General features: G+C 37.0%; 1 protein-coding gene across 1 annotated transcript in view; it reads right to left on the reverse strand.

Moving 5' to 3' along the window:
* Nucleotides 1-17,678, reverse strand: part of Pappa2 (pappalysin 2) — a 238,200-nt gene that overhangs the window by 114,863 nt on the left and 105,659 nt on the right. The window contains exons 9-11 of the mRNA XM_021198056.1: nucleotides 16,436-16,527; nucleotides 12,685-12,878; nucleotides 10,619-10,765 (exon numbers count right to left, since the gene is read on the reverse strand). Coding sequence (XP_021053715.1) covers nucleotides 10,619-10,765; nucleotides 12,685-12,878; nucleotides 16,436-16,527 — 433 coding nt within the window. The remainder of the gene's footprint in view (nucleotides 1-10,618; nucleotides 10,766-12,684; nucleotides 12,879-16,435; nucleotides 16,528-17,678) is intronic.

Raw genomic sequence — 17,678 nt, forward strand, 5'->3', positions numbered from 1 at the left:
GAGAAGAGAAGAGAAGAGAAGAGAAGAGAAGAGAAGAGAAGAGAAGAGAAGAGAAGAGAAGAGAAGAGAAGAGAAGAGAAGAGAAGAGAAGAGAAGAAAAAGAACATCAGTGCAAATCTAGAGAATCAAGACAAAAAAAACATGATAACGACAAAGGAAGAAATTAATGAAGTAGAGAAAAAAACATAAAAGTGAGGTGAACTAGACTACCACTCCTGAAAACATCAGTAGGGTAGACAAGTCTCACATGTGTTGGAAACACATATCACTAAAGGTATGGTAAGTACGGCCAGGAGGGTAAGAGCAATGGAATTACATTAAGAACATGGATCAGTACTCCATCTAACCATGTACAACAAAAATGTAATTTTTCAGAAACACCAAGTAATCCAAAGCTGGAAACGAAATCAAAACATAAGGCATATTTTTAAAACTGAAAAAAATTCAAGTGACAATTAAAATTCCTTCCTCAAATAAGCCCTGAACTGAGTGGATTTTTTAAAAAGGCATATTTAGTTGAATTTTGAAGGAAAGTATAATCCTAGTTTACACAAGAGGTTTCATAAAAAGAAACAAAAAAGTTGGAAAAATACTACCACTTTTATGAGGAGTTAGCAAATTGAATATACAAAAGGAAATATATAAAGTATGTCAATAAACTCCCATAGTACACTCAGAATGCCATAGATAAGCCATATCTAAGATCACTCCTCAAGGAAAAAGAGGTTTGGTGTCTCAAACATTGTCTACTTGATTCAAAAGGATGATTCAGAGAGACAGAATCACAAGGTTACATTTCTTAAATTACATTGAAACAAAATGTTCATGAATAATAAACTTCAATTTATAGCCAAATTCATTTACGCAGTAAAATTCATAGCAATACAAGCAGTGAATTGTTGTAATGAACAGGAAAATGGGCCAATTAAGTGCGATAGACTTTGAAACAGACTCATGCATTCCCTAGGAGCTGGTAGGTAATGGGTGTCACACTAGAAAACAAGGCAAGAATGAACACTTCAGTGGCTGCTATTAGAGAAATTGGCATGCTGTATTTCTTTAAAAGTATTATGAATCTATATGCAAAAAAATCCAAGTCTGGGAAAGACAAGTCTAAAAGTCAAGATCTAGAATCCTAACATAAGAAAATGGAAAATATCATTTCAACCATAGGGGGGCAATGAGTGAATTCATCTATACTTTGAATTGAGAAAAGAATGCTAAATGATCAGCAGTTATTGCGCAAAGGGATGTTACATCTCACCATAGTAAGACAATAATGAAAAGTGTGGCAAGATAAGAGGCCACTTTACTCTCATTGGTTGACTTAACTTGAGTTAAGTCCAGGCCCCAGCTAGGGTGTGTGGAAACAGGACCCATGCACTGGGTCTGGTAACTGTTCAACAGAGACTAAAGAATGTGTTTGTGTATTGGCTTGCATCCTATGGCATACTCCTGAACCTCCCTGTACACTTACCCATCTGCACTCTTGATTTTTTAAATCACTATCATTAAGTGCTATGTATTGCTATTTGATAGAACCATGGAATCAGCAATGGCGATTCTTTACTGAGCATCCTTTGGGGTTTTGACAGGGATCACATGAACTTTCCAGACTTGGAATCGGCATGGTGATTCTTTACTGAGCATCCTTTGGGGTTTTGATAGGGATCACATGAACTTTCCAGACTCGGAGTGTGATTCACAGGAAAATGTGGGTCCCTGCAGGATGAAGGCCTGCTCATCCAGTCAAGCTCTTGTTGAGTTGTTTGATAGCACTTCTTCACACGGTCCTTCTGAGTTTCTCTTCATATCATCTACTATTAATTATTTCATCACTTCCACTTCATGAAGAAAAATAGACTATTTCCTTTAGTCACACCTTTCAACTGTTGCTATTTAAGCTCAGGAGCACACTAATTGCTTCTTAATCTTGTTGGTAACTGACAAGATTTTTAGGTGGTCACTCCTGCTTTGGGGTGTTGATTCAGCTTGTGAGAATATGATATTTTATGCCTTATGTGTTTTACATCTAGAGTCTTTTACATCTCATAAAGAATAAAGGAAAATTCTAAGCACTGAATTCATGTCCAGAGGAGAAAAAACGAGATAATCTAATAGAAAATACTAAGCATTTTCTCTTCCACTTATTTTTGCTATTATTTTTCATTTTCATTTTGGTTTAACTTGTCATTTCCATAATGACATAAGGGAGAACCTTTGATTACTTATTTTGTAACTTTTTTGAATATTGTATAGATTTTTGAAGATATAAATTCCCCTGAAAGTACACTTTAACTTAAGCACAAGCATCCACAGAGTTGTCATCGGCATTCTGCTCAAAATGTTTACTAATTTCCATCAGAAAGCCTTCTTTGACCAACAGATTTTTTGAGTTTTGTTTTTTTTAAAATGATTTTAGTTTTTTGTTTGTTTGTTTGTTTGGTTGGTTGGTTGGCTTGGTTTGGTTTATTGAGATAGAATCTCCCTTAAGCCAGCCTGAAAATTCACCAAGTTGTCTAGACTGATCAGGAATATGACAATCCTCCTGTTTCTGTCTCCTGGCCTACATATTATTTAGTAATATTATTTAATTGCAAAAAACCTGGAATCTTTAAAGGTATCTTGTTGTCCCCTTTTAATTTATTATTATTAAGGTAGAAATCCTAGTTTGTATTATTTTTAATTACAAATATTTTGAGACTTGTTTTATGGCATTCTAGTTTGGTGAATATACTATGCACAGTTTTCAGTAATTTAGTGTAATGTACCTATAAATATCAATTAGATTAAAATATTTGATAATCACTTTGAAATCTTATATATATTTTCCTGATTTGTTTTTACTTACTTGTTGTATAGATTATCAAAAGATGATGAAATTTACAGCTATAGTTATGAATTATTTTGGAAGTTTCTACATTAATTGTATCAACTCAAATTATTTATTTTTAGAAAATAATTTATGTACTTAATGTAACAATATTGTCAGTCTTTCTCATAAATTGATCATTTACCATTTTTTTCTGGTTCCTTTATTTTGAAATCTGTTCTACCAGATACTATCATAATACATAATTACTTTGTACTTGTGATTTCCACAGTACATATTTTTCACCCATATATTTTCAATATCCAGAAATTTTACATTTATAGGGTATTGCTTGTAAACAGCATGTAATTTAAAATTACAACCTGCATTTTTGTGGCTCTCTGAAACAATTTCTACTTAATAGAAAATGATTTAGTTGAACTTAAACCCATCATCTTGGGTTTCATTTTCTGTTGGATAAATCCCTGTCTGTTCTTGGTTTCTCTTTCTCTGCATTCTTGTTGGAGAATCAAGTCATTTTTATTCCATTTAGTCTTCTATTTTTGACACTAACCCTACAGCTACTTGTGTACATGTGTACATTTGTGATTGCTGTGAAGAGTATAATGTCAATTGCCAACTTGTTCCCACCTTCCTTGCATGAACTTCACTATCTCAGAGATAACGCAAGCATTGTTAGCTGCATTTTCCATTCACCTCGGCCTTGTCCTTTGTGACAACGAAGGCAGGAAGTTGTGAACCCGTAAATTATGGTACCTAGCTTCCCTTTACCCATTCTTCCTTCCCTGCCATCCCACAGAAACTGAGTACTCAGACAAACCTTAATAAATCTCCTGAATACTGAATTCCATCTCGGAACTTGCTTTCTAGAGAATCCATCTGCCCAGTCAAAGAATAGCTAGGGATTTCATTCACCACTGGAAATCATCAATGTGATTTTCACTCAAACTCTAGCCAGTCTGTCTTTTCAAAGTCCTTGCAAGAAGTGCTGCCTTCAATTTTTGGTCTCTGCCACCTTTTCTTGTCTAGTCACAATTTTCTATATTCACTTTTGTCTCTTGCCCTGAGTATATCAAGTATTCCCAAATACTAAGTTCTAACACCAGTCATTTACTTGTGCAATCATTAAACATTTTGGAACAGCACAAGGAAGCTTTGTCTGGTACATATGTCCACAAGCACACATGGCTTCTGCCCACATGCTCTGTATAGGTCATAAGACAGACAAACATACAAACAGAAATAGAACAATGATGTTTGCAGATACTATTGTAGAAGGGAGCACAGAGGAAGAAGTGTGACTGTCATAGCTAGGGCTTCACAGCAAAGTCCATGAAAGACTCAGATTTAAAAAGAAAATGAATTGACTTAAGTCTTCATGGGGAGTTATGTATTTATTGGGGAGACAATGTGGAGGGGGCATTGCCAGAGAAGGAAAGCTATAAACCTTCTACCTGTTAGTTATAAATATATAAAAACGATGGTGCATTCCTACACTGAAAGCATTCTGTTACAACTAAAAAGAGTAAAGGGGTGTATGTGTGTGTGTGTCCGCGCACGCGTGCGTGTGTGTGTGTGTGTGTTTGTGTGCACGCACACACACACGTGCAAATGCATAAAGGAATATGGATGATAAGATAAATAGAAAAATTCAGCTTAAGATAAAGCTCATGTTTATTTTCCTATGATCAGTCAGGACATTTCAAGTCTGTAACATCAAGCTGAAAATGGTTATCTATTCATGTTTGAGTTCTCCCAAAATGCAATGTTCACAAAGAGTAGTGTTTATTAAGTAGACTTAATACATGGACGTTGGGGTGGGAGATATTGCTCAGTCATTTCAATATTTGCTGCACAACATGAGGACTTGACCTTGGATCCCAGCACCCATGGGAAAAGCCAGGTATGGCAGCACACATCTTTAATTCAAGCACTGGGGAGACAGGAACAGGAGCTCATTGGCCAGCCAGCAGGCTGGTTGTACTGGTGAGCTCAGATTTTAGTAAGTGATGCTACATCAGAGGAAAAAAGGTGAAGAGTGACCTCAGAGGATATATGGTCTCCTCCACATTCATAAGCACACATCCACACTTACACATATGAGCATATACATGAACATGTATACACACATACAAACACATACATGCATTTTGTCATGCTGTGCAAGACTTTTAACCTTGATTCTTAACCTGCTTTGATTGAGAAACATTTAGATTAAAGCATACTATTGCATATAGCTGTGAGACGTTTTCCACCAAGGACTGACTGAGGAGAAAGCACTTGCCCTGGAGTTGAATGTCATCATCCCATGTGCTTGGGTAGTGAATTATACAGGACAAAACGGGAATAAGCTGGTATCACAGATATTCTTTCTCTGCTCTGCTCTACCAAACCACCCCTTGGCTCCACAACAGACTAAACCCTCTTAATCCAGAACCAAAATTAGCTCCTTCTTCCACTGCTTGCATCCGACATTTTGTCAAAGTAACAAAGCCTGAATAACATACTTCTGAAATAAGATAAAGTTATAGATATCTTTAGTAGAAACTGGAAACATGATGTAGACCAGGGGCTAGCACAGTGCAGCCCACAGGACAAAACTGACCCAATGCCCATTTCCATAAGGCTGTGGTCTAAGATAATATATATTTTTAGAAAGCTGAAAACAAACACAAGCACAATATGAAAAGTATATAAAATTCCAAGTTCTGTTTTTAAATGTACAAATTATATACATAGGTTTACATAGTTTCTAACTTCATGATAATAGCTATGTTAAACATTGTTGATATGGGTGGTGTGTCCTATAAACTTAAAATATTTTATAACTGGTTCTTCATAGAAAATGTCTCTTAACTCACGTTTTGCAAAGGAAGAACCACAGCCTTTGGGATAAACTGGATTTGAATCTTAATCCTAAATATGCGTTTACTACTTATATCATATAAACGCTTAGCATCTCTGAATTTTAAAATAACCAGTTTTGAAGTGTGTAAAATAAATACTATGAGGAACAGAATAGATTTCAACATGTGTTGGGCTTTTTTCCTGTTCACATGGTGTTAGGGATACTCATCTGAAATCTCATCAATTAAATATACATTGCATGTCTTGTTAGAGATTCCTGTTCAATGTTTAGCTGGTTGACAGCAAACAAAGCAAAGAAAGAAATTATGGTTAACAGGCTTTAGGCTTGTGCAGAAAGGATTTCCAGGCAAGTGGTCCATAATTCATAACTGATGTGGAGAGCCCTGGTATTTAAAATACTGTGAACATGTTGTGGTTTCTGTTAGGATTGCTAGCCAGTCCAACCCAAGTGAGATCATTTCAAACTGGAGACAGTTTAAAGCCATAGAAAGGAACATGAATATATGATCTTGCATATGGTGACTGACTCCTTGGGAACCAAACAATTGGTTATTGAGTGTCTGTATCTCAGATGGTTTCATTTGTTTCCACATTATTTATATTCAAAGTACTTTCTTAAAGAATTCATGTCTTCTATGACAACTGCTAATGCATGGGGAGTTTGACAAAAAGCAGAATTGATCCTCTCACCCAGACTTATCGATATGTGATCTTTCAAATATTTAGAACATATGCAGTAAAACAAGAGAGGACACCTTCCCTTTCGTATGCATTTGTGCTTTTGCTTCCTTCCTTTGGTTGCTCTGCCCTGAGGATTCCCAGTGGTAAGTTCTGGGTGTGGTATGCTGTAGGTGCAAAATAAATGCTGATATAATGAGCAATGGAGTTCAGAGAGGAAAAAGAAACCTCATGTGATTATTGTTGAGACACAGGAATCTGAGCTTCCCAGTTATCACTTTATTCTTAGGTGATGTAGAAAAAGCACTTCTAATCTTGGATGCTTTCTCCATCTGTAAAACAGAAAACACCTCTCTTGTCACTCACAGTGACTTGTAAGGATGACAGTAAAATGCATATGAATATGCATTTTTTGTAGACTATAGATGACTTCAAATGTGATTTTTCATTGTAAATAATAAAACACTTGTACTATATACCTGTAAAAAAATTCTTCCGTTCTTGTTCTATTGGTGGAAGACTGGAATTTAAAAAGAAAATTAAAAAATAAACAACAGGAGAATACTACCTCAGTAAAATTGGCTAAAAAGACAGAACTTTTATTTTGGCAAGTAGCATGTGAGTGAATGAAAGAATTTGGAAATATGTTTTTAAAACTAATGTTTTCCAGTACTGTTGTTTTTCACTTGTGTAATAAATTTGTCTCTGATTCACTGCATACAAATCATATCTGTGTATCAAATCAAGATTAAATTATCCTAAAACAAAGAGTAACGGGCCAGAAATTCTGCACTGCTTAGAAAATGTTTTGTTTAACATAGCTTATTTTCAAAAGTCACTTCCTAACTTATTGGGTACCATACAGATTCATGAAATCAATATTTTACTAAATACTTTATACACTAATGTAACTTTTGGTATGATTGGTGATTTTGGTCTAATACAGATTTTTTTGTTGTTGTTGCGTGTAGGCTGTTTTCAGCATCGAGCAAGGAGGAATGGACGGCTACTGATTCTAGAGCCAAGCTGGAGCTAGCATGGATTTCTAAAATTACATGCTACACAGAAATTATTCTCCTGGATTACTTGTAGAGTAAGAATAGGAGATATATATATATATATCCCCAAAATCCAAGAGCTAGCTAATAGGGATTAATTGAAGTTCAAATTGAGATTTCTGCTTCTGGATATAACTGAGTAACTTACAGTCAAACAGGGAGTTCATTCTAGCAGAAATTTTTAAAAATACAAATTAAGTAAGATCATGCTGCTGCTGATGTTTGAGAACAAGCAAATCCATCAGGACAAAAGAGCTCAATATTTCAAAAGGAAAGAAATCACAATAAAGAGAACCTGGCATTGTCTCCAAAATAGTTTTAATATTCAAAGCAGTGCAAAGTAAATGAAGAAAAGACTGGCCAGAGAGAGGCTCAAGTCCTGGAGGGGTCCTTGGCAGGTGCATGTTACTGAGAACATGGAAGCTGGAGGCTTTCAAGGTAGAGGGACCAGTTCAAGCTTTGCATGGGGGGTTTCTTAGAACAAAGGAAAAAAACCTGGAAAATGGATCAGAGCTCACAGAAATAAGAACAGAAGTTCTAGTCTTTTAAATTGTGTATTTATTTGGGGTAGTATTTCCCAAATCTTAATGCATATGCCAATAGATCTATGTTGAAAAGAAGACAATGTCAGCCAATATCTCTACAAGGTGCTCAGTGTCTGACGTCTAGTTAAGGTTTCATTCCTTATGATAGAAGAGAAAGGACAGCGAGTGTAAAGAAGAGATCATCAGCACACCGCAGGTCAGGTCACTAAGGGATTGGCATTATCAAGTGCACACTGAGTTGGTTCTAATCCATGTATTCTAAAGTACACAGTAAGAATAAGTCCTTCAAAGAAAGTGGGAATATACTGGGATAAAGCAGGCATTCCTCAAGATTAAGAAAAGACATACATTTTCATTAAGAAAGATAACTTATAAGAAAGATGGAGAAATTCGAAGACATACCCTGGCAACCTCCAGTGTGCATAGTTCACATATCTACAAATAGTGCCATAAAATTAGCTTAACTAAAGCTAGTGACTCACCCACATGACTCAAATCAAAGTGATACAATATACTAATAGCAACTGAATAAACATTTCACTGCCAATCTCGCGACAACAATAAAAAAACAAATCCCTTTGCAAGTAATGGGTGTGAATTTTGAGCAGTAAACAATTCCCGTCCTTGCTGATGTCAAAATGACTTAAATGGGAACTTGATTATCGCAAGCTCTTAGTGACAGGAACTGTTTTCCTTCCATGATCTTTTCTCCTTTTACTCTCGGTCTTCTCTCTTCTGTAATACAGAATGAAGCTTTGATTTGGCTTAGAGAGACAATAATACCCATGTTGCTGCACATTCAACTTGCTCTCCAGGGAAAATTAACACATGTGAATCTGTCAAAAGAGGAGATGAAAACGCAGCAAAGAAAAATGATACTGCTCCAAGTAAGATCTGTTCAATGGACAGTGGGGTTGTGGAAGTAACCAGCTCTGAGAATGGTGGCTCAGGAGACCAGACATGTAGGTAGAGGAAGTCAGGGAAATTGCAGTCATCACCAGAAACAGGGAATGTAGTGTTGACAGAAAGAATAAAACTTCCTAGAGCAGTGCATCTCAACCATCCCAAATGCTGTGACCTTTAATACAGTTCCTCACGTGGTGGTGATCCCCAGACTATGACGTTATTGTCATTCCTATTTCATAAGTATAATTTTGCTACTGACATGAACAGTAATGTAAATACTTTTGGAGATAGAGGTTTGCCAAAGGTGTCCTGACCCACAGGTTGAGAACTGCTGTCCTAGAGGATCCAAATTAAAAAAAAAAAAAAGTTCATGGAAACTCTTGGGGTGTTCACACCAAACAAGTGTAGAGTTAAGCGCCAGAAGCTGGTCTATGATGATCTGTATAAGCAAGCCACAGAAAATTCACCAGCATAAGAAAATGCTAGCTTCGTCATGTAAGCTAAGACGAAGGGGTCTTGTGAGAAAAAGGCAAGCAAAGGTAAAACTAGCTAGGTATCTCTGGGACTTGGCAAAGAAATATAACACATCGATTCTCTGTCTTGCCATTGTTCAGAATGAACTAAAAAGTCAAAAGCAGCTGTTATATTTACTCTCCCACATTTGCTTAATCTAAAATACCGGAGCATTGGAAGTGAAAAATGTCTTAGAGGTCATGAAGAAATTATAATCTTTGTATTAAGTTATCAGAAAAAGAAGCACCAGTTTAAAGCATCATTGTAGCTTGATGGTTGAAAACCTGTCTAGAATATGCAGAGCCCTGAAAACAAAAGAATACTGAAAATAACTAAAAATGAAAGTGTACATTTCTTTGGTTGGTTATATAAAAACATAGGAAAAATGATAAACCCTATCAAGATTGAACAAAAATCAGCTGATAAAATTCATACAAAACTTAAAGGATAATAGTTAAGATGGCTAATATATTCTGAAGGAAAATGGAGGATCTTTACAACTTACACCATGGGATTTAAGACTGACTAGAATGTTTAGTACTGAGAAGTATACTAACATTCCAAAAAAAAATATATGAACTAGTGGAACAATGTGATGAATCAATAAATAAAATATAGTGTCAATACACAAGCTATCTTATGCATACCGTTGTAGGTTTTCTACATGGTAACGGGCAGCACAATGGGTTTGAGTTCTCTAGATCTACTAAGCATTCACAGGGAAGAGACTGAGAACCTCTACCTTACTCAATGCACAAAATCGTTAGAGGAATTGGAGATGTAAATATGAAAAAGCTGCCCAAAATCCCATCTCAAGTAACAACAACAACAACAACAACAACAACAACAAACAGTCAAAATTGTGCAAAAGAAAGAAATCTACTAGATGCATTTGCAATGCAACAGATAAGGAGCATAGTGGAGTCTTTGCAATAATGATATTAAACACCCTGTGCCCCTATTTCCATGGTTAATTAGGGTATTTGACCTATCCGTTTCTAATTTTTCATAGTTGCGGTACATATCACTTTCCTAGAGTGATTACCCATAGGAAGTCTAAACTTCAGAGAAAGATGAAAATAAGTGTAAGATGTAAATACTTTGAGATAACAAAAGGAAAATCTAATGAATCAATCAAATGACGAGTTTTATCCATACACTTGCACACACGTGTGTCTCTATTCACAGGTTTACAGATAGATATGTAGGTCACTTACTTCAAGCCAAATTTCATTGTCCTTCTGCAGGCTATCTTTCGCCTCCTCACTGCCTGCATCCTGGTCTTTCTTCAGACTGAAGACACAGGGAAACCAGCCAGGAAAGAGATGATATGGGGATGAATCCGGGCGGCGTGAAGTACAGATCTGAAATTCAGTTTCAATCCCAAATTAAGTGTGGCGTGCAGGAAAAATAAAGTGAAGAAAGCTCTCTAGCACAAAGCCCACTGTTCTCTCTTCTAAGTGCCTAACATCCACACTAGTAGATGCAGAATGCAGAAAGTTAGAATGCAGGAAATCCACAATTCATATAGAAGAATTTCTCAATGCTGTTACCCTCAAGATGTATCTTGCCAGGGTAGAGAAACATACTGGACAACTCTCTGTCCATCATCAGTGTGGGACCATGCCCAAAGAACCATTCAGGCACACTTCAGGTAATTGATCCAAGGGTTCGATTTGCGACTCTTTTCAGGTGATGGTTAGGTCCTTACCAATCAGCATCAACTGACCCTGTAGGGAGGACACTTAACCAGGCAGACAAGGAGTGCTTGGCTTGGTAGAGAACCCAAGAAGCAAAACTCCAGGAAATATCTCCTACTACAATTAAAGAACACATTCAGGCAAGACTAAAAGCCACTTCAGAGAGCTGCCATGAACTTGGAATCTCCAGTTCTCCTGACTCTTTGTCACTGAGCACCAGAACTCCAAGGAGATGAATGGCATGACTTGGCAAAGAGAATGTGGCAGAAAAGGCTACTTGCCTCAGTGTATCTTCCTGCCCATCACCTTTTCATTAACAAATATCAGCTTTGTTCAAAGTTATCCAGGTAGATAAATATTCATTTCCTCGTTTTCCTACAAATAAGGGTGACTAAATAGACCAGTAAGATAGTTGTGAAAAATCTAGTGTTGAGCTTCCAGAAAATTCACCATTTTCCCAATAAACATGAGCAAACACTCGGCTGTTGTTCACAAACATTCCTATGACCAGATTTCTTCTTCACCTCCCCCCACATAAAGGCAAATGCAAGGTTATGGGAGCACAGCTCGGTGACAAAGCATTCAGTGACTGAGCTAGGCCCTGAGTTAAAACCCAGACAACACACACAAACAAACACACACATGAAATGTTGACTTCATGCTTACAGTGGCAACAGCCATTTTAGTAGCAAGAAAAAGGAAACTACAGACTAACAATAGAAGTGCTGTAATTTCCATACTGGCATCCTGATGTGACACTAAGACAGGCACCTTGGCTAGCTCCTTCTTCTACCCATTCAGAAATGCCTCCTCATAGGAGGAGTTTGCAATACAGCTCTTTCATCCTGGTCTACAATATACCCAGAGGCCTGGTTTTATCTCTGAAGACTATCTTGTATCTCTGAAGACTATATTGACCATTGGTTGGAGAATCTATTTGGTGATGAAACCATCAGGAATGGTACCCAAGAGCCAACTGCCCTTCATCTTGTCTTTAGTATTCAATCTCAATTCACCAATCCCATTAGGATAGTCTCTGAGAGTCTTCCCAAGATCTTCTGCTAGGTAGATAGGGGAAAGAATTCACTCAATTCACTTTAACTATTAACTCTAGTACTTCTACAATAATAACTTAAATAAAATTTACTCTCCACTGGCCTGTTATATGCAAACAGTATTAACAAATGTGGACCCAAAGAGGGTAAGTATCTAAACTCATATAGTAACATTAATAGAAGTGGGTCCAGCTGTGTAATTCAGACTTTCTGATCTCTTATATTGTTACCTTTTATCCATTCATACTAACCTCCACCACACGTAGAGACCAAACAGTTTATGATAGCTACATGTCTATGTTAAACTTCAAGGTTCTTGCATATGCCTTGAGTTGTATGATTGATGTTGTTAAGATCACATATTGTGCATGAGAGGTACTGGATTTTATGACTACTCTAGAAGGTTCTCAGCTAACATTATCTTCTTCTGAACTTGGTAGGGGCCAAAAGGGATAATAACATCTTGGATAAAGTGCAAGCTCCCAAACATCCAGACAACCATGACTTCACTCTTTCAGCTTAGCTTACCATTGAATGAGGTTCTCCTGTTACTAGGGAAACAGGACATTTCTCCTTGTCTTCATGGTAGGAATAAGCTTGGCTAGCCCACTGGTCCAAATATCCTTCAGGAGTATGGAGGCCACAGTCTATGATGATGGTTTCCTTCTCAAAATCTTCACAAATCCCATCTCCCTCATACCTGTAGCAAAGGCTTGGCTCCCCTTCAAAGAAACATGGATAGAATTTAGGACTTTTTTCATATTTTTAGGGGAAATTTAAAATGAGAATATTCCCAGCAATTCTTCTTCAACTCTCTAAAGACAATCTTGTGATGATTGAAGAGTGCAGTACCCACCAAAACTCCAACCCCAACACTGTTGGAGAAGAGGGGTTCTTCACTCTTTAGGTGGGAAGAAACAGAATCTAATAAAGTTATAGGAGAGACTGGACTTGGGAGAGCAGGGAAAAGAAGGAAAAGCACTATAGACGAGATGTAGGGAAAAGGTTGATTTTATTTTATTTGTATTGTTGGGATTTATTTCGACAGAGTCTTAGGTAGCCCAGGCTGGTTCTGAACTCCTGATCTTCATGCCTCTTGAGTGTTACAATCATAGGCATGTGCTATCGTGTCCAGTCAAGGTACTTTAGGAAAAGCTGAATGAGACTCAGGGTATGTTAGAAATACATGGGACACAGAAAATAAGCAGAAATAGAGTTTAAAGAACTAGTATAATGTAGATGGATTTGAGTCTCCTTCTCTGTTTTTTTTAAATTCAATTATTTAAGGAGTTCTTTGCCAAATTATTTATTTGAAATTACTCTTGACGCTGAGATGTTTTTCTCTAGCATATAACTGCTCAGGAACTGTGTGAAAGTGTGCTGCATAGACTCCGGCTCACAGAGGCTGCAGGGCTCTCAGCTGAGGACAACCATGAGGTGTGCAGTTTTCTTTTTTATTCCTATTTTTTGATTTATAAATGAGAAATACATGTCTAAATGAGTTTTTCTGACATGAAAAGTGACCCTGATGATCTGTGGGGCTTGATTTGAGCTAGAATTACATAATATAGCCCCATTTTTCTCCCTTAGCCTGTACCACCTCATACTGAAGCAGAGCACATAAACAAGACAGGAATAATTGGGAGAAATTTAGAGTGCAAAGATGAACCTGAATGCACCGGGCAGGTTCTATCCCTCCACAGTTCCTACTAGGTGTATAGTATTGCCCCTTTGTAGACTGGCTTCTTTCAGTGTGGGAAGCTGCCCACCAAAATGTAGGGCAAGTAACATTGATAGCACAACTCAGTTTGAGCATTAGGATACTGAAATAGAATTAAGATTCAATACAAATTCACACTAGTCAGTAAAATTATTGCTAAGATTTATTATTACAATGGCATGCTTTTTCATTTCATTTTTTTCTTCTTCATAGAAATTCCACAGATATATTCTGGTAATTTGTCAGCTGCTCACCTACATACAGTTATTATTTTCCTTAATAATTGCCTGAGATTTACCCTTCCATGGCAAAGCTCCTTCTGCATGCCATGCCAGACATCCTTTACAGGACATGGTTCTGAGCCCATTTAAAGCCTTCATCTGCAGTCAATCAAATTTATGGCATCCTCAGTGTCTCATACAGCATATGTACACTTGAAACAACATTCCCAGCAGAGCAAGCTGCTCTTCTCTCTGCCCTTGTTATTATTTATGACATTTATATTCATATATAATATAGTTTCTATCCATAACTCAGGGACTACTCCTTTTTATTTCTGTTGTTTTCTTTTAATCACAGGGGAGAAAAAACATTTTGTTTTGTTTTGTTTTTCGTTTTTTTTTTTTTTTTGCAATTCCATAAAAAATTAAACTGCTTTCAAATCACATTTAAGATGCTCCTTCCAAACTAATATTTTTAAAATAACAGTAAAATCATATGCTTGACCTATGATAAATTTATTCATCAAAAAGATGTCTAATAGTAGCATATACCCCATCAATTTAACTCAGCCAATTACTTAAATATAAGCTGAAATATGGTACTTAAGTATAGTTATAGTAATTGTGATATAGTCTTACTGGAGTTGAGAGGCTGAGAAAATATGAGTCCAAAGATCAAATGAGATAGAAACAACATGAGTGCTGTTCTTGAGTTAAATGAGACTTGAGCCGCACTGGAGATGGTGCAGTGTGCAGAGAATGTGTGCTTATTTTCAGTATGTGACCACTATGTGGCTACCAAGAAGAAATGATACAAACAGAGGTAGCATTAACAAATACTTGTGCACAAAAGAGGGGGGTATGTTCAGTATACTCTGCCCAGCCAGACCACATCTGGGGTATTGGATTCCTTTCTGGGCATTGACGACACAAAGCATGCCAGGTTGGGGTAAATAGGAAAGGGTCTGGAAACCTAATCACATGAGGGGGATGTTTGGATTGGAAAGGAGAATAGTGAAGAGGCATTTCAAATATCTGAATGGTAGTCAAATAAAACAGGAAAATATGTATCCTCTGAAGCTTCCTTGTACAAAACTCTCACTTGATTCAATACAAGTGAAGTTATGTTCCAGAGCCAGCTTGGCAGAGCCCTTGTATACCCTTTGATGAGTCACTAAGATGGTCTGAGCCTCAATATGCAAAACGAAAACCTGGAGACAAAAAATTTATATCAGATAAGGCTGTTGTTAAGTAGGATCATCTGTTTCAAGTATATTAATCATTGCCTGAATTAAGTAAGCAGAAACTATGTGCCCATATCTCAGGATTGAATAGAAGCAACTTCTCTAAATGAAAAGCTGGGCTCTAAACTACTCCTGATCCATCTATCTGGAAGGGAAAAGTCTCTTCCAGTTGTTATCGGATTACAGGCACTAAGGTGCGTGTGATGCTCCTTAACACATGGTACTCAGTGGATCGTTGTTTGCGTAGGTGAAAGGCTAGGTAGACAGGTAGGTGATGCTCCGATCCTATGACTCAGAGATTTGGAGCTGGAGAACACGGGTGCCACCATGTTTTATGTAGTAGTTGATACCTTAGTAATAGGTTCTGCATATTGTAATATGCTACATTGTCTACACTGAAGCAGTTTCAAATATGATGATGTTTAAGACAAGTTTGATGTGGGGTTCTACTCCAGACAATTATTGCAATGTATGGGATAGGAAATTGTCTGCAACAGAGGAGCTTGTTCATGGATAGTTCATCATAACTTGGGGGAGCGCTGTGTGCTATGTCTCAATGCCAAGAGTTTAGATAGGAAGTCATCTAGCTCCAACTTATCTCCACTTATTCCCCAGGACAGGAAACACCGGGACCCTGTGCTGGTCTTTATGATCTCATCTACCATACATAGATATCAAGAGATATCTTGCCTCTCCTCTGCCTTAGAATATTTCCTGACCCTAATTTGTATATTAGTACTACAGGATTGTTCTGCTTATCTGGCATTTTTGGCATATCCATGAGGACCCAAGAAAGGCATTGGTAAGGACAAGCTAGGGACCAATACAGTCTGTTTAGCCTGAAATTCTAGATCGACTCTCCCTTGGCTTAACTAGCACTTTCAGATAAATCAGCAAAAATAAATCATTTAAGCCTTTTGTACCTCCGTTTAGTTTCTTAATGGTTAAAGTGAGAATAAAATTAGTGACTATATGTGAAGTATTTGGTGTTATTGCTTCAATCATCATTAAGACACAGGACACTAAGAGTTCACAAAATAATACACTGATACAGCTCTAAAAGTAACATATAATCGCACCCCCCCTAGACTCACCTGCACAATTGAAGCCTTCCTCCAGTTCACATGTTCTTGAGCACCCATCTCCATTCAACAGGTCTCCATCATCACACATCTCTCCCATACTCCTAGAAATATACATTTAGAAACACATACATGACTTTACTCATTCAGCTACCATAAATTCATTTAAACTTCTCATTGTGCTTTAAAAATGAAAAGCTGTGTAAAAACAGATATTTACTAATTTACAGAAAATATTAAATAAGCAATATTTAAAGTAGATGTGAGGTCATCAAAATGGTAGATTAGCATCATTAGAGTGTTGTAGGAATTCCTAGAAATCAAGTGAATCATAGCGTGAGAACATCTGGAAGAACTTCAGAAGTGTGCCTGGTGAAATATATCACCAGCCCCTGTGATAAACAGAGACTTGGAATTAGCTGATTTGTGTCTTTCAAATTTGCTGCATTTATTTATTAGAATCAGTGACTTATAAGAACAGTAGCATTGCTGTATACTAATAAGCAATTATGGGAAATAGAATTCAAGAAAGCAATCCCACTTAGAATGAAAATTATAAAATCTGGATGAAAGAAGCTAAATAGAACAACAACAACAACAACAACAACAACAACACACACACACACACACACACACACACACACACACACGGGATTAATATGTAATCTGGAAATTCCACTCCTGGGTATATCCAAAGGAAATCGGATTAGTATGTCAAAGAGTTGTCTGTACTACCATGATCATTGGAACATTATTCGAAATAGCTTAGAGATGGAAACTAAGTGTCAATGGATGGAAAAAGAAACTGTGCTACACATCCAATAGGATGCTATCCAGCCTCAAAGAAAAATGAAATCCAGTCCTTTGGGGTAGCATGGATAGAAATGGAGATCACATTGAGTAAAGCAGGCACAGAAAGAGAAGTATCCTGTGACTTTGCTCATATTTGGGAAAAAGAAGTTGATCTCATACACATTGAAAGTAGAATGTTAGTTAACTGAGACTGAGGTGGTCAGAGATAAAAGAATGATTGAGGAAAGAATTACTGGTGTATTCTAAGTTACAGTGACATGGGAGGAAGTCCTCATATGCTATTTATTGCTCAGTGGACTGACTAAAACAAACATATGTAGTGTATTCAAGAAGCTAGAGAGAATTTGAATTGCTTACACTTAAAGAGAGTTCTATGTGAAGAGATGGGTGTGTCTAACCTATTTAAATATTACACAATGTATCAGAAATGTCACATGGGATT

Source organism: Mus pahari, chromosome 5 (assembly GCF_900095145.1).
Source record: "Mus pahari chromosome 5, PAHARI_EIJ_v1.1, whole genome shotgun sequence".
Classification (NCBI taxonomy): domain Eukaryota; kingdom Metazoa; phylum Chordata; class Mammalia; order Rodentia; family Muridae; genus Mus; species Mus pahari.